We start from the raw sequence: 22,561 nt of genomic DNA, 5'->3' as shown, positions 1-22,561 counted from the left end.
GCTGTTCATTTTAATGCGACATTGTGTAGCCTATTAACTTGTTTGAACTCACTCCTCTCGTTCATGGATTTGCACAAAGATGCAGACAGGTCGTTGGCGACAAGAGCGAAAACAACAAGCCAAGATTTTTTACTACCGTGTTGAAGGTAAACTTAGCTATCTTGGGAAATATCGTGTAAATTTAACTGCTTCGGATACAACGATGTCTTGAAGTCGTTAATATGCGCGAACAAGCTTGACTCGTAATAAAACAAAGTATTTCGACAAGTTTGTTTTCCTGAGGCTGATGTTGCATTTTTTTGACAATCGCAAACACTTGCATCAGCAGCACGCGCGAAAAGATTAATAATTGAAAACTCGCGCAAGCGCGTCTAAGTCAATAAAAGTTGTGCACATAATATTTGCGCGGCGGCGTTGCGCACAGTTTGGAATTTTGACATTGCGCAACGTCGCCTTAAGCGATGGGTCAACAGTTCTTAAACAGGGCCCAAGCGAAGTATGGCGATAGTTTTCAACGCGAATCAACCATATCGCTTTCTAACCATCGTGGTATTTGTCTTCTGTCACGGCGAGTTGAACTTGCTTGAGTTTTCACAGTGGAGGTGTGTACCAAAGTCTATAGGGAATTGATCGAGTGTGGAAGGCCGATTGGGATCCGAAATATATATTCTTTTGGAGTTTTTATCTGATGGGCGAAAATAGAATTTAGTCCATTAGCTGCACGTGTAGCGTGAGTAAAACAAAAATGACGTTCGGTGCAAATTGCAAATGTAGAACGATGTCGAATGCGCGTGGTGCTGTTGCGATCGATTAGCGAATGTCAGACGGAACAGACCGCAAGAAGTGCGTTCGCGGTTTTCCTTTGGTTTGTTTGGCAGAACGAAGTGAATGCGCACAGAAGCAAGTCCAGTGATTCGTGCCTTAGGACAGAAAGTCGCAATGAATAGGCGCTTGATTTGTTGTTATTTGGCTGGAAAAGAATGGATTTCCTTTTGCAGAGTATACGAATCGTGTATCGCGTAGACTGCTTTGCGGGCACCGTGAACACTTTGCCTTTGAGGAAGGCGCGTTTGTTGACAGCTGTCAGGTTGGTGGCCAAACTGCATTTCCGTGGCGAAATCGGCTTGTTAAATATAGCGGCTAATCCCGTGTATAGGCCGAGAGTTTCTTGCCGAGCTGTGTTGTTTAGATGCTCCGTTAATTCTCCCGATCGCTCTATTTATGGTTACATGTCACTCGGCGATCGACATGAAGTCAACAACTGAACAAACGTTTATTTCACAAAACATTAGATAAATTGGCGAAAAAATTGTAATGGTGGAATTGAATTATTTCTGTTGTAAACGGAAATTAAATTGTAGAAAAGATTAACAATGAATGAAGTTTGCTCTAGCTACCTAGTTTGCTCTAGCTACCTTTGGCTATAATATTAATAAATGTAATCTAAAATACGAAATCGGACGAGTTGCGCACGTTTTTGGCTGTAAATGAAAAGACCTTTAGAAAGATGCGAACGGCACGTGCAACCAAAATACCAGGTTTGTGTAGAGACGAAACTTCGAGAAGACCACACTCCTGGCGATTCGCCTTACTTGCTGCGGCGCAAACACGTTGCTTCGTTCCTAATCGCGTCCGATCAACAATTGTCGTCGCTCACAACGTTGGATTCGAAAAATGTAGTTTACGGTTAACCTCGGATTTAACTGCAAAGCACGTGCGGCTTACTTCGACAAGTCTAGTGAAAACATTATCGTTTACACTTATTATTCGTTTTAATACGTAATATGTAAAAATCAAATGATAACAAATGTTATGGTTATGGTTAAACTTTGAAATTTAGTTTGTGTACTTTACTGCCGAAATGAATATCCATGTGAGCAAAGTAGTTAAAATGTAGGGTGATTTCAATAAAATATGATGATTAATGCCATCGTAAAAAACAAGAGCTTTTCTTAACATACTTTCGGCCATTTTTTGTACGAAATTAGAAACTTTTTTTTTTCAAGACTGTAAAGAAACGTGATGTTGTAAACCTCACGGTTAAGCGCTTTTAAAAAGGTATAGTAGCATCCGAAGTATAGCCAAATCAAAGTTGAGCGCCTTTATCCCGGTAGAAAACCTTTTGTCGTCAAAAAGGAAAGCAAGGCTTAAAAAAAGTAAATGATTGTGGCTAGCAACCTAAGTCTTTATCTCAGTTTTTGTTGCTATTGCTTTTTGTCTTCCATTAAAGTACCAAACTGCTGTCCGCTCTTTGAAAAAAAAAAACAATTTGCAAAGTTGTCGACCATAATTCTAATTGAAGCCAAATCATATTCCTGGGGGAGTGCAAATCCTCAAGCTTTGGTGGTTCAGCTGATTGTAGCGCGGTATGAAAAAATATCGTTTCAGCAGTTTTAGGGTGGCATCTAATAATGATTCAAGCCGACCATGCCAAACCAGTTTGGTTATTACATGAATAATATGCTTGGATATGTGTTGTAAACAGAGGATTACGGTTAAAGTAGGCTAACACATTGATTAAAACAGTTATGATTAAACTACGGGAGTGCCAAGGTACATTATTTTGTTTAAAATATTGTAGTTACATTATATTAATATTTAGAGATGTTATTTACTTCTCTATTTGTAAAGTAAGTTAGATGCTCAATACTCACCGAAAAATATATAAACTAATAATTGTTAAACGCACATGATAATGATATATCTGAGTATCGTGGTATGGTGGCCATTGGTCTACAGTTTTTGGGTTACTTTAACAATTTGTTTCACAAGTACCACATATGCAGTCTATTTATGTTCCGGTTGAACCGGTGAATTTAATTCTTCGCCGCCCTCTGATTCAGACTGTTTGTAGCTGGAGTTTTACAACGGACATTAGCATGCACAAATTTGCAGATAAGTGAAAATTTAATCCACAAGTGATATCATGCTGTCATATTATAAAACTATTAAGTTTTAACAACGGTTTGTTTGTTGCACAATTTGTAGTTAATTGAACAACTTTGGTCCCTTTGCTTTTATTTAAACTTTAGTGTTTGTTTTTTTTATTTGGTGTTTTGTTCAGCTATTTATCAACGCGAATTTGGCTGAATTGATGTTTTATTTTAGTTTCTGCCCCTTTCCCAAGTGCACTTGAACGTCATCAATTATTAAAAGCAAATTATGTTAGCCAGTTTCGTAACAACGTCGTGAAAACCCGAAATTTTCTGTGACATATGGTTATGGGCGTGGGTTATTGCAAAGTAAAGAGTGTGAAAGACGATTTACTACCGCGTAAAATATTTTAGGCCTATATAAGTATACATCGCAAAGTGCACTTTGAGCAAAATGTAGTAGCCTACGTCGATAGTGAACTGTGATATTATGAAGAAAAATCATTTTGTGTGCAGTTTGTTAGGACGTCCATAAGCAACATAGCAACCCTTTCAAAAAAAAAATACATATATTAGCTTGTTGGCCAGCGCGGGACAAAACAAAAACTACTTGACTTACCAATGCAAATGTACAGAATAAATAACTCCAAGTAACCTGCTGCTCCAAGAGATTTAGATGGCGCCTAATGTGGCTTCGGGTGTAAACAAGGAAATAGGGGCACTTTTATGTTGTAGATAAACAACCAAAAATAGACCGACAATGAGTGTCAGGTGATGCAGAAGCGTCCCAGATGCCCACTGCCGTGTGTAGCCGTACCTCAGCGACCTCCAGCTGAAAATACACGTCCGTTTGATATCTAGGACGAACCCGTCTGACTCCAGGCGGTTCAGTTCGGACAATCCTCTCTTATAACTTCTAATTGCTCTCATTCGAGCTTCTGGAAGCTACAGTGGGAGCTATCGTTACAGTGGGAGCTATCAGATGCAACATAGTTTGCTTCGAATTTTGTTTTTCTTTGTTTTAAAATTGGAACGAATAATTCAGGCAATTTTAGTAAAGCCTGTCAAAAAAATCTTAACTTCCAGCGCAGATTTAGCAGATTATAAAGTTAGCCATCGAGCTTTTAAGACTTATAAAATGATAGTTTGCATTTATTAGTACAAAGTGCATCCGAATTATACAGTCGTTATAGTAGCTGTAAGATAGCACCGTGTAAGTACAACGGATGTCTTAAAATATAATTTGTAGTTAAAGACACCACTAGAGACTTACGTTTGTTCGTCTCCTTTATTATTGACTCTTACCAAGGGATGTGTTATTGCAATCTATATAATAGTCGAATCTCTTCTTAAGCTACCAGCGACGGCAATCAAGAAATGTAGAAGGGGGCTACTTCCTAATTACGAAGTAATCGAACATAAATAACGCGATAGGTGCAATAACAAAATTTCTCGGTTTCGCAAAACAGGGTGTTTCTATTTAACACGTATGTCAGATTTCGTCGAATCATTTAACATTTATCAACAACATTCGCAATGTGTCCATAACTGTCGGTCTAATCGAATGTTGTTGAACTGAAAAAGTGGTGCGTCTTCAGTCGAATGTGATTAAAAGCGGGTCACGTCAGTACAAAGATGGCTTTATGGATTATCCTTGAGTTTCATGCGCTTGCAAGCTCAGTCGACCTTGCGCAGAAAATTTACCAGTTGTTTAAATCAATTTGGTAGCATCGCTCGACCCTCCGTTTACGCTTGGACGCACAGGACGCTACCCCAGTCTAAATGCCTTCGTCAGCAAATCAAGCGCAACCATTTTTACAAAGGAGTGCAATCACGCGCATTCTGTGTTGCTGTTTCGCTGCAACGTCACGTGATTAGAAGTGCATAAATACCTAACGATCGTCGCGTTACGGCCACTACTTGGAAAAGTACTGACCAATTGCGTAGTTGTAACGAACGCCCCTCCATCCACTTGGTACGACGTGACGCCGCTATTGTCCCAGTATCTCCTAGTCGCCGTTATTGTCTCTACATTCGACATTGAAAATGAGCTCGAATATCGCGAAGCGCTCGACGCTGAAAAGGTAAGAAATTGGCGTAAATTAATAATACGCCGTTTATACCTAAAGCTGTTATTTTTGTTAGTTTTTAGTTTAAAGAACAGTTAATACTTTGAAAGTGAATATATCACAAACTACCTAAGAAAATCGTTGGGTATAAAAGTGTTTTTAATTTTTAAAGTTCAGGACGACTACAGCCCTGTAAAACTGTTTTAGCCTATATAGTCAGACATTTTGTTTGAGTCACCTATGCCCCAAAGACCTAGCAGGCTAGCTGTGTGGCCGTAGGGGATAGGGATAGGAAAACTAAATAAAATATTAGGTATTTTCCAGACGTGAAAAATAATATTGTAAGTTGATCTTTAATTTTTACGACTTTTCGTCGGTTATAATTTGACTTTTAAGTTAGTCATTTAGATGTTTTGCCGTATAAAAAGCTAATGTAAGAAATATTTTGATTGAATTTAGATGTTCTTATTTGCGCTCTTGTGGTATTTTGAGGAAACGCGTTTTCTGTAAAATTAGGCAAACCCTAAATAGGCGAAACTGATTTCACGCATCATTTGCCCCTACGTGGTTTAAAACAACAAGGGATAGGCTGCGTTTTGGATTAAAGCATGTCCGATTGATAAGTGCTGTATTTTCATTGGACAAGTCGATTTCCCTTAAACGCATACTTTCGCCGAACTTGCTTATTTGCTTAACGAGTTGTAATCTGTCGAAATATTTAATTTCGTCTAAAATCCATAAAATCTGAACAAAAACACAATATCAGAGCGGTCAATGCCAATGCTGTCCCCCGGGTGGACTAGTCAGCGACACATTTATTGCTTACACCATAGTATGCGCTACAATATTTTCAAAATGTACTGCAGTTACGCGATGATCGGAATATTATACGACTCGCCTGCCCCGCGAGCGGACACTAGGAGCGCTAACAACATATCAGGCAATGCAAATTTCGTATAAAGGAAGTTACATCGGTTGCGCCTGCAACTGAATTAACGACATGCTGTTACTGTGTTGCAAGCAGAAATGACGTGTCATCCAAAGGTTAGAACGCAAGTGTTATTTTACTTGAGTTTGATATAATTTTGATTGCCATTTGTTGACACGGTTTTGGGCGTTATATCTGAAAATTAAATGGAATAAGTCTTAATTTGGTGCAAAAAGTTGGTGGCGCAATATGACTGAACGGCTGACTGTGTCAGTACGCGCATTTAACAATGTTACACTACTTTATTGTCAAAAAGAATTACTGTGCTCATTTTTTGGATGCAATTGGGAAGAAGTCGTGTAGCCGGTTTGATTCGAAAAACCTATAGATCAGTCAGCTAAAACGTGCAGACTGGAGCAGTGTAAGCGGCTTACTAGAAATGAGCTTCTTTTTTTCTTGCCCACTTCCAGAAGGCGTCAGTGACAAAAGCCGCGAAACACTGATTGTCAGCGACTGGTCTTTATCTCTCGGTGCTCGTTCTTTGAGGGCACATTCACCGACAAAAAGGTTACCCGACACCGAAGTAACTTGGCACCGATTTTTGCAAAGATAAGGGGCAGCGAGCGTTTTCGTTGAAACAAAAGCAATGACATTTTTACACGTCGCGTTTTCGCGCCAGTTGAAAAAAGAAAAAGCTGAGAAAGGAAGGTCTGCGAAAGAGTTTGACAGCTAATAAAAAGTGGACTGGAGTCGCCGGCGGCCCTAATGCCTCCCGATCCTGGTGCACTTTCTCACGAACGACATATAAAGTACACATGTAACGAAGGTAAAAATACAATTTTGACGCACTCTGATGAACGCAAGCGCGATTCGGCTTTTAGATTTCCGCGTGCTAACTCTTGGGAGAAACTCACGGTATTAAAAGGCTATTTGGAGATGACAAATGATTAGGCGATAGAAAGACGCGATATGAGGGTAAACTCTGTGCTATTCGTTTGATTTGAAGCGCCCTGTCATGTCAAGCTGACCTGGAAAAAGGTTTCAACATATGGGGGCGAAAATGTGTAAAATATTTTTCCGTTTAACAGATAAATGTCAAGACCATAAATTAAATAATTGTGTTAGATTTGGTGCGTTTGTAAGGAAAGAAGTGATGCTTACATCCTACAGTTTTAGTAGTGGGTGCTGGTGATGTGGGCGATCGACAAAGTAATGTGATACGACCAATCGCTTCCGCAGTCAGTTCACGAGTTCGTCACAATCATTGCTGTGATGATCCAAAATCAATTAGGCTTGTTCTCTGTGTAACACTATTCGAACGTTTTGTTAAGGTTGTTTTTGTTCATGCTCCACACGGAAAGGCGTGAACGATTCGCACGTTGTTTTTCAATAGACATTTACAGTTGTTGAAAAAAAATGCGTTGCTATTTGATTGCTTCCCTTTTTTAATGTGGAAGACTGGAAGGCATCTCAGTACCAAATTTATTTGTGTGCTTCTGATCTTGTACGTGAAGCGACTCATACCACAAATATGCGACGTATGTCATTGTTAAAGCCTTCGTCGTGGTTTATTCAAGTGGCACAAAGTTGAACTGAACCACGGTACAATTTTCTAGACAAAATTGTTTTAGTGTAGGCGAAGGATAAAGCACATGGCTCATAAGACCGCGTTTTAGTGTAAATGTTTAATTGTATTTTTTATGTTGAAAATGAATAAAAGAGTTTTTTAGAAACGTGCAAAATGATATCTACTTCTGTATGGGCTTTGATATTCTTACTAAGTCTTAAATGGTATTCTTTCTTGTTAAATTGAGTTTATGTATGTGTTCTAGCAGAAATGAATTATTAGGCTTAACTTTATCACAATATGACTTGTTTGGTCATTTCGATAACGTTTATGCGCATAGTAAGTTTCACATAACGTAGTATTTCAAGTCAGTGTAGCCAGCTAGTAAGGCAGTGACGTCGCAGCAGTAGAGCAGACCCATTTCCTGACATCAAGCCAGGCTTACTGGTCACTAGTGCCTCGTGCAACTGAATTAAACTACAGCTGTTCGTCTTAAACATGTTGTTCGTGTTTGCCATGTGAACGTCAACTCACGTGCTTCATTACGGCAATTAAAGCAGGTCCAGCGTGACCATACTGTTTTGAAAGCGGAACCGAATCGCCAACAACACCGAGGTTTGTCCGCCGGATTATGTCAAACATAAATATTTTCGTATGATTCATAACTGTTTGGCAACACTGCGATCACGCATTTTACCGCTTTGTTTAGGAACGAAATATAATGCAGTTACAAAGATGATTTTTATTGTGAGAAAATTTCGTATAGCTGACTTGCAGCAACTTTAACCATTTTAGTTGTTATTAGTTTTGTAACTGTTATAATTAGGCAGTGTGATTGCAGTTTAAATGCCATGCCTAGAACAAAAACTTTCCTGTAAGCATTTGTTGAATGTTTGCCCTCTAAGTAAATGGGACCCGGATGTGAAATCGCCCTCTTGTTTGTTTTACAAGGGCTTTCGCGGCGCTTTAATCTTATTGTATGAGACATTGGGTCAGTTACAGCCAATAAAGCAACTTTGAAAGGCGCGTTTACCTTCAGGGTGGTACGATAGATTGGTGAAAATTTATCGACGTTAGAAAAAATTGGAACATGGTTGAGAAGGCGCCAACCGACCAAAACCAGTTTTTAGTTGCTTCAGAACCCGGCAGTTACGCGCTGTCCGGTTGTTACGCAATTTTCGGAACAATGAACAATCGTTATCTCGTGTCAATTCAAATTGTTCTGGTTGTGGTCAGCAGTGGTCATTTTGCGGTCAAAGGTCAGTTGGTGTTGTTTGATGCTGCTGACAGTCGAAGAAAAAAGAGCTGAGTCGGAAAAGTTTTTTCCACCGTAAGCGACTGTGTTTCGGCCGCCTGCGTCGCCAGCGACTGAAACGAATATTGGCCGACGCGATTGGCACGATTTTGACGAACAGGTTTTGCATCTCATCCTGGTGCTACCACCTAGGTTGCCTACCTGCTAATGTTGCCACTGCAACATGAGTCAGTGCTTCGCGATCGACGCGGCCGAGAAAAACGCGTCAGGCGTTTGCGCGGAAAGTATTTATTCTCGTGCGCGATCGGACGTTCTTAATTCGCGTGACGTCGCTTTAAGCAGCCAGATGAGTGCTGGCCGCGCTAACATTTTAGCTCGATTTGTCTTCCACGAATTAGTTTTTAAATGCAAGAGTACAAAAACAGGCTGGTCAGTTCTTGGATACCATGCGTGTTTTAATGTTACGCGAGCTATTGCCATGACGGTATGACGTTTTTATATGATTATGGTGCTTACAAGCATTACAGGATACTAACAAGTTTGTTCTATTTGCAGGGAATGTGTTCAAACTCGAAAATCTGAAATAAATTCTGTGTGTAAAAAAGTGAGCATGGATACCAATGGATTACGATATCAAACTCACCACGATCAAAGGTAAAGATGACAATTCTTAGTTTACCATCTATGAGAATAATTTACCTATACTTGCTAATAGAAAAAATTGCAAAAAAAGTTATGAAATTGTAAGTGACATTTTATTACTCACACTGTAAAGCATTTGATTAATATATATGCAATACGTATTGCAAAATTGCGTGTTAGGAAGCAACTGTTACGCAACATTCCTTATTTATTATTGATGATGCATTCAATTCAAACCGACCTCTTTCGTGTTTTAAGTGTCAACGCTGACGTAATTAAAACTTTGTGCAGTTCCTATGCACCAACGAGAACTCTCCGCGTAACCCGACTTTTAGTTTTGCACGTTTCGGCCGAAAAAAATCCCGGTTTAACACGTCGGTTAAGCGCTAGACGCTATTTTGCTTTTAAACACGACAAGAATTATTTTAATGTATAACTGTAAGCAGTGGCAGAATTATAGCACACGGCCGGTAAAAGCATTTAATTGGTAAATTGACTTTGAATATAAAATAAAAAGTAACAAAGGTTTTCCATCTAGCATCCGCTATAATGCATTATATTTCCAAATCAAAGCTGTTACTCTGTTCGCAGAAGCGCGCGGTCACTAACGCCGGCATATTGGCATGAAACCTTGCGTCTTTTCGATAAACTGCGATAAAAGCGTTCCGTGAAACACGCTTTTTCAAGCCGCAAAGCAAGCCATTCAGTGCGGCACACGCAGCCTTATTCGCAGTTGCAAAAACGTGCTTGTTGTTGTCTTCAGCTCGCGGAAATCGAGCGCCGACGCGAATGGCCAGCAGCACCGCAGCAACAGCAGCAGCTTGCGACAGATGATGAGCGACAGCATTTCACTGGCCACCAGCCGCGGTAACACCGAGCTCCTCAACAGTTCCTCCTATCACAAGAAAGGCGTCAGGTACTATTTTCGCTTTAGGGAGGCTCTGTGTACCGCTTATTCGGCGATTTTAACTGCTCAATGCCGAGCGGAATTTAGAAGTTTAAAAATCTTTAGTAAACTTGCATTATGTCATTTTTTGGCGCTGTGTACTCACTGCAAAACTGTAAGTTGAGTCAGACACTTTACGTCACCTTGTTTTCGACTGACCCGCGCGGGCGTTTGATCACGTTTGTTCTAGATTTTGTGTTTTGCGAATCAGAATGCCTCCTTTGTTTCAGAACTTTGTGACGCCACAGCGTTTAAAGGTATTGTTTTGTTTTTATTTAGGTTTATCAGAAAATCGGGCCACTGCAATGTGAGTCACACGAATCTCAGCGACAAACCAAAACGATTCATATCCGACATATTTACCACAGGTGTAGACCTGAAATGGCGATGGAACCTGTTTGTTTTCGGTGCCACTTTTGTTGTAAGGTGAGCCTTATGTATATGGTCATTAGACCTAAGTTATGTATATTGTCATCTGACCTACCCTATATATAGGCCTTCTCCTGGAAGGTCCAAATCTAAAAGCGTTCTTGAGGCCTAATAAAAAGAGCAGAAATCTCCACGACACCAATGTTTAATATAAGAGACTAAGAGTTAAAAGATGGTTATTTCGCATATTTGTCATAATAGCATTTATCTCAATAAAACCACTGGAAAAGGTTGCTATTCCTGTTAAGCAATTCTTGCATTGTCTGGGTTGATAAGGATGCATAGGTCCTTCAAATATAGTGTCAACAACTTGTATTGATTGATAGGCCCACCATTCTGCACAAATCCCATCCACTTCCCTTTAGGATGTTTGCCACACCTGCAAATTCTCCCTTTTACGCACAGGTCGACAGAAACCGATATACCTTTCGAAATATTTGTTTCTTTAATTGTTCACCTCGGTTTTAAATTTTTAAGTTTAATAATGTTGAGTTACTCAATGTAACAAACACAAGCCGTTTTCCGGTATGTTAACAAACACGTTTCTTGGGATGGTCCAAGATAGTGCGCGTATGAGCAAAAGTACATTGTAGGTCATCATACTCAGCTCTTTTTGACATCGTTTATATTATCGACTTTTGATAAATCCAACCCAAGGTAATTTGACATTACCTTTCGAACTAAATTGCCAACAGAAATCATGAAAGCGTTTTATTCTAAGAGATTCTAAGTTTCCTATGGTAATTATAACCTCACTGACACAATGTTAATTTGCAGCTGGATCAGCTTCGGGGCCATATTCTGGCTGTCCTCATATCTTCACGGCGACTTTGATCTAGCTAATCACGCCAATGAGACGTTTAAGCCTTGCGTGAATAACCTGGATCCCAAACACGCTTTTACATCGGCCTTTCTATTTTCACTGGAGACACAAACGACGATAGGTCAGTTTTTTATTCTTTTAGCGCTTAACCTGGTTATTATCTTTAAGAAATATCAATTTTTTGAATGTTTAGCAAGTTTGTCCCCTCCTGGTGCCTAAACCCAAGCCACAATTGTAATGCTTAAAATAGTTAAATGTGGGTATTACTGCTGCCTATTATACTTGCAATAAACCGAAAACCGGCGACTGGGCGTCGGAAAACCGCAACAGTCTGCGCCGCCTGGCATTATGACGAAGGACATACGGTTTGGAAAACGCCAGCCACCGCAGTAGACGCCGCGATTGATAAATTTCATTATTTCCGGGAAGGGCGGCGAGGGGGTGCTTTGTTACGTTGGGCTGGCTTGCGTTGCGGCGGCGGCAAGTCACCGGGAGGGCAAGTTGCGCCTTGGCCGCGGCAGACGGACAGGCGACCTTGGTTATAAGCGCAATGGGCATTAATCGAGTTGCACGTGATGAATAATTCACTTGTTTCAGGCTACGGATTTCGCGTCGTCACCGAGGAATGTCCATTCACCGTCCTCATGGTCGTCTTTCAGTCCGTGTTCGGAGGCATTCTCGACGCCTTTATGATCGGATTAATAATGGCAAAGATATCTCGGTGAGTCCAATTTGCCGCAATTTTGTAATGCTTGCATTCGTGCGAAAACATTTTAATTTTAATCGGGCATGAGAACACGATTAGCCAGTCGCAAAATCTCACAACATCTTGACAATGTTCGAAATTGATAATCCATGTAAAGTTAAAATCTATGTTTGTCTTAAAACGTTATTAAATGGATAAACATGATCCAAAATTTGAATATTTTGATAGAATCAGTCCAATTGAGCAAATCTTAGCGCATGTAAAATATCACAGCTTTACTGAAGTAGAAAGTCGTGAGAGTGGTATACATCAGCCGAAATCTTATCAGTTGTTTGCGGGTCAGCCCACGTATGCTCATGCCACCGCTATCTGTCCACTTAATATTCCATCAAAATTTCACTGTTGCTAGACAGAATGGCACAACCTTCTCAGCTGTTTTGATATAGCCCATCGACTGACCGTGTTTTGTCCAGACCAAAGAAAAGAGCCGAGACGCTGCTGTTCAGCAAGAACGCTGTCATTAACGTTCGGGACGGGAAGCTCTGTCTCATGATCAGAGTTGGCAACCTGAGGAAAAGTCACTTGGTCGAAGCCACCATCAGGTAAACCTGAGTTTTGACATTTAAACTAAACTACGCGCAGCAATACACACTTCTTAAAAAGTTACATGTTAACGCTAATGACGCTGGGTCGGCCGGAAAATGTACCAGCACGGCAGCACCTTATATCGTATCTGGCGATGGTTAGACTACGTTTTTCAAAGTGATCCTCCAAAAATACGAATATTACCTAATGTTCAAAGTCAAATCCCTCTTCGAGGATTGAAGTTTCTATATGGTAATCCTTTTTACGTCATGAAGGATATAGCGTCAATCTCGCACAAGGGATTTAGCCGTACCGCGAAATCCCTTTAGAAAATGTCGTTTCACAATCGCCCTTTGTGCAAATCTAAATTGTTACTGTGTCATCTAAGCGACGCGATTGCGCTCTAGTACCCCAATTCTTGCCCGATAAGCATGTCGTCGGCCACAGTTCAAAGTCCGTAGGTAGCGAAAACAATGGTTGTCGCCGCGATAAATTGACCATTTCCTTTTTCGTGATACCTTTGCGGTAGGCCAGTTTTAAAGTTCTCTCACAAGTTTCTGGTCAAAAATGTTGCTGACAACCCTTTGACCAAGCCATTGGCTGCCCAAACGTTATCATGTTACCTCAATAAAGGTCTGTGAGGCGGTGTTAAGCCACCTTTGTGTGCAAAGTAACATTTAAACGGTTTAAATAAAATGTAAAAGGTACTCAACAAAAGCAAAATACCACAAAAAATGTTTCGTTATGTCACAGCCATTGTGTGTGGGTCTGTTAGCTAAACAGTAAGCAAACCACAGTTGGTATTGGTGAATAAACACCTTGAATGCGTTATGATTGACACCAGTCGAACTTCGGATATGACGCACATAAATATGCGCTGCCCTCTCCAGCCCAGTACCGATTTTATGCGCTCACCACCGCTGTCTGTACCTGTGTTACTCATTATTAAAACAATGCCGAAATTGGTGCGCATTTTTAGTAGTTTAGTTTCTACAGTGTAAGGTGCACGACAGCTCCCTGCTTGACCCAATTAAATCTATCGACTGAAAATGGTCAAGAATTACAGTGAAGTGCTGTGGAGTCGATCAAACCATTATTTAACATTTTAGGATGCAATTCATCCATTCTCGCGAGACTCTGGAAGGAGAGTTTATACCCCTGGAGCAGATTGACCTTGCTCTGGATCTCAAGAACGACTCGGATCGATTGTTTCTCGTCACGCCTCAAACAATTTGTCACCCCATAGACGAGGACAGCCCCCTGTGGCAACTTCACCCCGACAACCTTAACTCGTCCAACTTCGAGGTAACATTCCACCTTCTGTAACCTCGTACCTTGTTGTGACGGATGTTATTAGCACAACTGTAAATACGTTATTTCAATATTTGCCATTGGGTGCCAACCACGTAGTCTGATTGCGTCGTACGCAACTTTGTACGTCTCATTGTCACGCAGAAACTAAAAATAATGGCCGACCTGTATAATAGCATACGAGCAAGATGTGCAACGCGACAAGCGATCAGCTGTTCGCATAAAGTGTACGCGAATCCCCTATTTCTGTCTCCAACTTCGCCCAGGGCTCTAGTTGCAAAACACGTCACTGCCGTGGTAGTCGGTAATCCTAAAAACATGAATTAACTGGCCGCTATACGTTATTCATCGTTTATAATATGTATCCTATAAACATCCCACTGTTTCCATATAAACTTGAAAAACCAAATATCAAAGTGTCACAAAAAGGTCGATCTTATGGAATGCAGCATTGGTGTATCAATTTATCTTTTTACTGACGGATTAGGCGATTTAATTACGTTGCTATTTTTCTGCTTTGCAAATATATGTGCTAGACCTGTCAGATTTATCAGCGCCATCATCCCCGAAGAATGTGCAAGGGCGTGTTTTGTGATAGCAACAAACCAAGAATATAAAATTGCTTTGTCGGCCGTAGCACTTTTATCAATACACCAGGCCACATAAAATTCAATACTTTCTATTCCTGCAGGTAATTGCGATCTTGGAGGGGATGGTGGAAGCCACCGGGATGACCACCCAGGCGCGTGCCTCTTACCTCCCAGAGGAGATCCTATGGGGCCACAGATTCCACAACATGATATCTTTTACAAAACGCAACGGCTACAAGGTCAACTTTCGTCATTTCAACCAGGTATGCGTGCCGTTAGGTGTGTACTAAATATATCTTTTTTAAGCGATGTTCACGCCCCACGTTCTGCTTAAGCCTGCTTGCCTAGGCGCGTCGGTATAATGGTGTAAAGAACTGTGTGCAACCGAGTTGAAACAAACCCGCTATTGTCTCAATGGGTTCTTTGTACTTCAGTTTATGTTTGTACTATTGTTCCTTTCACTCGCGCCAAAGCTGGTTTGTTGCGTTCGTTACGGTCGCTTTTGTGCAAACTTCAGCGCAACAGTATGAGTTGCCCTTTCTCGGCAAAGGTCGCTTATAGCTATTTTCCCGTGTCTAGGTCGTGTTTAATGGCGATTTGAAAGCGAAGGCCTCGTGGTGTCGAAGTCGTTTAAGTTCTATTACGGTGGTGACCTCTGACACAGCTTGCGTCGCAGCACACTAATGTCGGCAAATTTGTTGTGTTTCGCTGTAGATTTTACGGCCCTTTATGACATCGTTGCAGCACTTATATTTTTAACGTCGTCCAACGCTCTGCTGCTAACAATGCCAAATGAGCGTCGAAATGGTAGGCGTCGTGTCATGCTGCCACAAATGACGAGTCTTCAATAAGCGCTTATTATCTCGCAGTCTGTTAGAAATACCTTTGATTCACCTCGCAAAATGGTGTAATACCTATAGTACGTAGCACGTATGACGTAACTGTATGTACAACCCATGTCTGCATTTAGGTCCCAGCAACAGACGTTTGAAATCGAATTTGTAAGCAAGTCGCAATGTCCGCTTTCAATAATTAATAATTGAAGCTAATTTTAATCGTTTTATTTTAAATATGTCATAAAGGCTAAGTTTAATCTCTTAAATTTCGTGAAATAAAAAACCTGAAGCTTTGATTAGTCACGCACTAAAAATTCACATATTTGTGGCTGAATAGATGGCGCATAATTCAGGGCCCGGTCCCGCCCCGCGTGTATTGGTTGAGGCAAAGGCGGAAAGTTGTCTTGTAATTTACGGCTTACTGCACTCAATCGGCATTCCATTGGCAATTTCAGCCACCGCAACTGACGCAATTCCCGCCAATTAGGTACGACCGGCAGCCATTTCTTAATTTGCGTTCAACAGTGCGCGATCTGCTTTGCTTTAATTCCGGTTTAGGATGAGTTTCATTTGGATTTCGGAGTCATCCATTTGTATTAGTGAACTCCTCCCGCCTTAGCGAGTGGCATGCGCCTGCTGAAGCACACAAATCACATAAGAAGTCTAATTAACAATCCCAAAGCACTGCGATCGATGCGATTAGCGGACCAGTGACAACAATCTCAGTGGAGCCGGGCTCGCTTCTGTTTCTGTTTCTGTTTCTGTTTTCTCTTGCATTTGCGGCAAATAGTTTATGCGTCGTGGTTGCTATAAGGCGTTAAGCAGGCCTGCGTTATTTTTTAAAGCGATAATCTTCGGAGGTCGGCATAAGGTGTTTTGCGCTTCTTTAGGTTGAATTCTCTGTACTGTGCAAAGTCCACAAGTAATTCCTACCTTTCACCAGGAGCGTTCGGGCGCTAATCTATCTTTACCCTTTGATTGGCAGACTTACTGCTCTCCAGACGCGCCATGGCAGAGTGCAAAGGCGCTGAGCGAGGCGCGACGCTCGTCCGATATGCGATCTATGATCGAATCAGCGAACATGTACAGAAACAAGTCATCAGACGACGAGACATCCAGCAACAGGTATGCAAAAAACATGCATGCAAAACAACATTTCTGTTCGTATATTTCCAAAGCGATAAGGGGGCGACCTTGCTTATTTTCTCGCGGCGAGCTGGTTGCGAATTGAGAGAGATTTGCGATGGCGCCGATGCGCCTGCGGTGATGTCGCTCAATTCATTTGGTGGTCGACCCATTTTACGCGACGTTGCGAAACATGTAAAGAAATACGCATTGAGACATTCATGTTATTCGTGTTTGACTTTTGTACTGGGTTAACACGACTTTCCCAATCGGCAGCGGAAAAAACATCGTTTTTTATAAAGCAAAACAAAACAGTTTCATAATGCACGCTTGTTGTTTGAATTAAAATACCACAAAACCAATGTGCATCGGAATGGGTGTTACACAACTGGCCTGAAAACGTTACGTAACTGCCTTACATGGCTAAGTATGGTAAGGTTTAAATGTGGCCGGCGTTTGCAGCGGTGCACGACCCGCAGGCAACATCTCCAATGCATCACACAACAAGCCGATAAATGACCCGAACCGGGAGAATGTAGAAACGATCAGTCGGTGTTACTGCTGTGTGTAAACGTCGTGACCGGTCACCGTGAAAAAAGTGTAGCCCGACAGCTGTGTCGCCTTCCGTCACGATTTCAGAAAGGAATAGCTACAAACCGTATATCCGGGAAACGAACACAAACACAGCAGGCGCGAATCCCCATAGCCGACACTCGTTTGGCGGTCGGTATTAGCGTGTATTGTCAACAACAGACTACATTCACCGATATCGCTGTTCGTACGCCTTAATGCGTGTATCAAAAGAAATTAATTTAATGTGACAAATTCGTGTCGGAGAGCTTATTAAGCGTCTAACACTCAAGTTGTCCCAGTGGCGACAAGAGTTTCACTTTTAGTCCTTTCATTTACTCGTCACGAGAGAAATTTATCGATATTCACTTAAACTTAGCCGTTAGATCCTTAAAACCCGATCGTTCATCATTCAAAGGCTTATCTCTTTGCTCTGCAGGAGCTCTGTCAGATTTCATCCTTCAAACGCGTCCGAGGGACGAGACTCGGGCTACACAGCTGTCGAAGACTTACCGCGGACCGGTAGTTTGCAAACCCTCAACGCCGACCACAGTAAGCCGGTGAGTTTTTGTCCTCGTGATGGCATGACGTAATGTGTTTCCCGAGTTGCTTTTCTTTGGTGCGCAAGTTATTTATGATTGGGATAGATTACAACGATCGCAAGACTGGGCATTCCCCGTACATACGTGATCGCCATTACTTTCTTCTCAATCACAGCGTCACAATAAAAAATAGTTCTAGATACCATCGAGCCGATTAATAAAGAGTTATTATTTCAGCTTACATCGACGACTTCATTGTCTGACGACGCAGAGGACGAAGCCACTCCCACGAACCGCCCCCGACACCTGGCTCTTACCAATAACAACCTGACCGCAACAACCCCACTCAGCCCGGAGCGCTCGACTAGCAAACCCCAAGAGGCGGTCCTGGTTAACATTGATGAAACGACTCGGCCCGTGCAAGTCCTGCAGCGCGCGTCGGCATCCTTTAAACGACCAAAGACGCAGCGTGGAATTGAAACCGGTCTCGCGGCCAAGTCATCAGATGATATAAGGTTGCTTCTCCTGGACGCTGATACACCCCAGGTGTCCGCAACGCAAAGTCCAGCGGCGCAGCAGCAACAAGGACCTCTCGTCATGGACAAAAGGTTCGACGAAAGCGTGGATCTGACCCAGCATGGCCACGCAACCACACTCTGCGTGTAAAATGCCTGTATTGGCTTTGTAACATGACAATTTGAGTCGTAATAATGACTCGGAAGATTATTGGAATAGTCTCCTGTAGTTGAACTCGGATCGCTTCTCTTCCGGTCCCGCATAGTTTCAAGGTGACAATTTTGGGTGCCAAATAGATGGACCAAGATGAATGCATTGGACGAGGCCGGATGAAGCCTTTGAATTACTGAAATTTTGGGGTGGAGTTCGATGGTGGATAATGGAATCAAAGAAAATCAGGCACGGGATATGGTGCTAAACTGTGATGGAGTTTTATAACTTGGATATTTATATTGCGCTGATACGACAAGTTACACGTGGAATCTTATTCATCTGGTCTTCTAACGCATTTCCATTATGATTTTAAAAGCTTTCCGCTTGCTCTTATCAATATTTATATCGCTTCTGCTTTGCCACGCATTTGTGTTTTTCGTTATAGTCATATGATCGTCTGATCATTCGACACTCATTGGCAATATGACCGTCAACCGAGCGATTATTTCCAACTTAAAAGTGTTGGTGCCGCAACGCGGGTGACTGACGCCAATAGATTCCCAAGCCGAAATCTTCAAACTGCGATATGTATGCGAATTACTTGAGTGCTGTATGATTGTATGTATTGGAATACGTACACGAACACTGTTTCAGTGCAAGAATTGTGCCCGTCAAAGCCGTGGGTGTTACTCTGTATTCGGTGAAGTCTAAATGATACAATTAACACCATTGCTTCACTGTGCAGCCAAATTTACACACAAAATACGACTTACCAACTACAATCATTACTATTTGGGACTTTGGGGTCTTTTGGTCTCCGCATTGCATCTTTTGCTGCCTGTCCAATCAAATGTCGGTGCAAATTGTTACAGTGGTGCTTTGTATTTCAAATATTGAAATTTTTCAAAATTTTGCAGCACGTTCTGTATAAGTTAGTGCTGTTTTCGTTTTGTTGTAATTCTCACACGATGGTGGAATCTTTTCGAATGAACTATTTGTGTTTCTTTTTATCACCGCTTCCAACATTCCCGATTCACGGCGCTTGATTAGATGAAAATGTCGATCACGCGTTTTTATTTCCTCGTATTTTATTGCGTATATCTTGTCTTACATTTATGTTAAGTGGCGTCTTACGCCCATTTGGTTTATCGCCGTCGCTTATTTCTGATTTGATCCTACCTTGTGTGTGAATTTTCGTAGTACGCGCAACCTGTTTTAAACTTTTTGCAAGAAATAAACGCCACGAAAAAATGATGACAATCTGGACAGACTGTTGGTGTCAGGCATAATGTAAACTTGATACAATTAGGTACACAAACACATTCTCGTTGACAACAAACAAACAAACATGACAGGAAAGTGTAGGGGCGTCTCAATTACCCTACGCTTTTTCATTAATTTAAATTGATGTTACTTTTGGAGTTTACATTTTAGTCTTTCATGTCATTGCTTCAATACTTGCTAATAAGTAAGTGAAACAGTACCTTAAAGTTGTTTGTTTCGCAAGCAATGTACGGTTTGTAAAAACCCGGTTGCTGTCAATCTTGAAGCACGATTAAAGTATATTCGAAATTTTAAGGCCGACCAAGCACGATCTAACCCAAAGGCGATGATAAGAAACTACCGACCACAACCACGTGTAGTGTTTGTACTTAAACAAGATACAAGCAACACACAAGGTCAGCCAGAAGGCGCATGCAGTCTGCGTTTGTTGCCCCACTAACATAACCTTCCTTAGCCCTGACGCTCCACGGTTGCAACGCCACAAGTGAGACAAATTCAAATTCGATTAGCGTACATTCCATTCTGAAAATATATGGTCAATTCAAAGTATACTGCAATCTGCAATGCTAGGTTTGGCATGCGGTAATGGTTAAACGTTAAACATGTACAGTTGAGTGAGTTGACTGAATTTGATGTTTATTCAACCAAACATATGATAAATCTTCGTACCCACTAGTTTAGTTTAATGCATTTGGTATTAAAAATATTTTACGCTAGCCGCAAATAGTTGAGGCAACGCTTAGCCTAGCGATTGCCCCAGAAACATGTTAAAAACCTTAATTAGGCACGATTGCCCCAGAAACATGTTAAAAACCTTAATTAGGTTTACATCCCTACACGTCGCACGTAAAAGCTTTTCAGGTATTTTATGATTTGCAATACGAATTTACTGATATATAGTCGTTAGTATGTGTATTCTGCATTTAATTAGGGGCTGGGTAGTACTGATTAACAAAACTGTTTAAGGCTGTGGGTTCATCAAAAATAAATCCAGATATATTTTTCTACGGGAATTAAGATTTTTATTGCAAATTGGCAAAAAAGTCCGCACATTATTAAGTGTAGGAGTACTGTAATTTCTTAAATTAATTATGTCATTTTGTTTGCGCCTTCGTTGTTTGTGAGAAGGAAGTTCGTTAACCGAAGCTGAACTTAGTTGACAGCCCCCACCTAACCAGACATGTGAGTGTAAGTGAATAGGCTGAATAAACAATTCTGTGACTTTGTCACCATCACTAAAATACAAAGTATGGGCATTGCTTTGTCTGGAATTCTTAAAATAGCACATTAATGACCGATGTAACTAGATTTTTCAAGACAAACGTTTGTTGTTGGTAAAAATTGGTAGAAGATTCTAGAAACTATACCTACCTATATTTCAAACCTAAACTAAATAAAGAGATCTGCTCTTGTGGTTGTGGACATTTATATATAGTTTTTTTAGCGTCGTGTAGTGATCACCGTTTAAAAACATGTTGTTCCTTTGAAACAAACATCCAAATACGAATGTTGCAAACAAGTCATTTTGAAATGACTTCAGTCCCAGTCAAGTCCTAGTCCAAACTGTTAAAACCATAAAATATGAAAAACACTGAATTTAATCCTAAGATATTTGACAAACTGACTAAAGTCCAAGTCAATTCATTTGTCCAAAAGACTTAAGTCAAGTCAATTCATTTTAAAACAGTAACTTAAGAGCACTTAAGTTATTACAACACTGCTAAATACCTGTCCTTACAAATAAATACACATCTTTTATTTTAGTTCTAGATAATGATTTTATGACTTTGCCCAATGATTAACATATATTAACAAGTGTTAAAAAATCTATGGTAAAAGTTTATTGCAGAATTCGCTAAACCCCTATAACCTATTTTAAGTAGCCTGCTGCTCAAGACAAAGAGTTGTCATGTATTATTTAAAATATAAAATGTTCTGTTAGAATTTTCCTGTCGAAGCGACGCGGCAGTCAGCTTTGCTACATTTATCCATGACAAACATAAAATATGAATACACAACAGAAACTCACTAAGCATTTGTGCTATTTTAAGGTACAAGTCCTGTAAATTACAGTGTACCTTTACCGATCCAGTGATTAGATCCGGGTGAAAACTGCTAGAAAGTGTCAACGCAGCAGCTGATAAAAATCTTAATCGACTGATTTGCGCAATTCTTGTGTTAAATGTGTGAAACTTCGTGCGCGATACACACGCCAATTTTCTGTCGTTAACTTTATGGTGCGTCGTCTGTCTTGGGAGGTCTTCCTTATATAGTTAGTTACAACTCTGTAAGTCTATGCCTATACATCGGGGAGTGTCGAAAACAAGCGCCAAGTCACCGAGATGGTATGGCCACTCATTCTCCCAAACGTGATATTTTCGGGCTCCTGATGGCATCTTGTGTCTATTTTTGGACGTCAAAATCTTTCGCGATCTGTACTTCACTGCACAGGAGGCTGTCAGAAGTCGTCCGCGCGTTAGCCGTCGACCGCTTCGGGCTTTTGGTGTTTGGAAATACCGGCGCGACAAACAACTAAGGCGCTCTTTCAGTTAGGGTTATACCATCCTGTAACGACGTTATCCTCCAGAAGGATCGCGATAAACGATCGGGACACTTTCGTCTGAGATTAGAGCGAGATGGTGGCAAAGTTAAGGGCGATTCCAGGCAAAGCGCTACAGCTTATAGGAAGAATCGGCAAGATAAATCGCCCGATTGACTGATGGCGTTTAGGCTACGGGCGCTAAATATTGAGCTCACGACGGAACTATGCACATTAGCTTGCTCGCATAACTTGAGGCAATTCGGCGGAAC

The 22,561-nt window shown here is 41.1% G+C and overlaps 1 protein-coding gene across 1 annotated transcript; it reads left to right on the top strand.

Moving 5' to 3' along the window:
* Nucleotides 1–4,808: 4,808 nt before the first annotated feature.
* Nucleotides 4,809–19,712, top strand: LOC146168487 (ATP-sensitive inward rectifier potassium channel 12-like). The gene is made up of 12 exons (XM_083385298.1): nucleotides 4,809–4,957; nucleotides 9,248–9,346; nucleotides 10,098–10,250; nucleotides 10,560–10,706; nucleotides 11,487–11,653; nucleotides 12,130–12,253; nucleotides 12,712–12,840; nucleotides 13,933–14,128; nucleotides 14,826–14,987; nucleotides 16,546–16,685; nucleotides 17,695–17,815; nucleotides 18,035–19,712. The coding sequence occupies exons 1-12, from the start codon at nucleotides 4,920–4,922 to the stop codon at nucleotides 18,461–18,463; spliced, it is 1,905 nt and encodes a 634-aa protein (XP_083241424.1). The 5' UTR covers nucleotides 4,809–4,919; the 3' UTR covers nucleotides 18,464–19,712.
* The last annotated feature ends 2,849 nt before the right edge of the window (nucleotides 19,713–22,561 follow it).

This window comes from Ascidiella aspersa, chromosome 1 (assembly GCF_963924565.1).
Source record: "Ascidiella aspersa chromosome 1, kaAscAspe10.2, whole genome shotgun sequence".
Taxonomy (NCBI): Eukaryota; Metazoa; Chordata; class Ascidiacea; order Phlebobranchia; family Ascidiidae; genus Ascidiella; species Ascidiella aspersa.
Note: the sequence above shows the minus strand (reverse complement) of the source record. Positions and strands in the feature narration are given on the sequence as shown.

What these genes read in the sequence shown, in the direction of transcription:
- LOC146168487 (XM_083385298.1), top strand. Translation starts at nt 4,920, where the DNA reads ATGAGCTCGAATATCGCGAAGCGCTCGACGCTGAAAAG. An exon ending in GACGAGACATCCAGCAACAG is followed by an intron (nt 16,686 to 17,694) that starts GTATGCAAAAAA and finishes TTTGCTCTGCAG; the next exon opens with GAGCTCTGTCAGATTTCATC. An exon ending in ACGCCGACCACAGTAAGCCG is followed by an intron (nt 17,816 to 18,034) that starts GTGAGTTTTTGT and finishes TTATTATTTCAG; the next exon opens with CTTACATCGACGACTTCATT.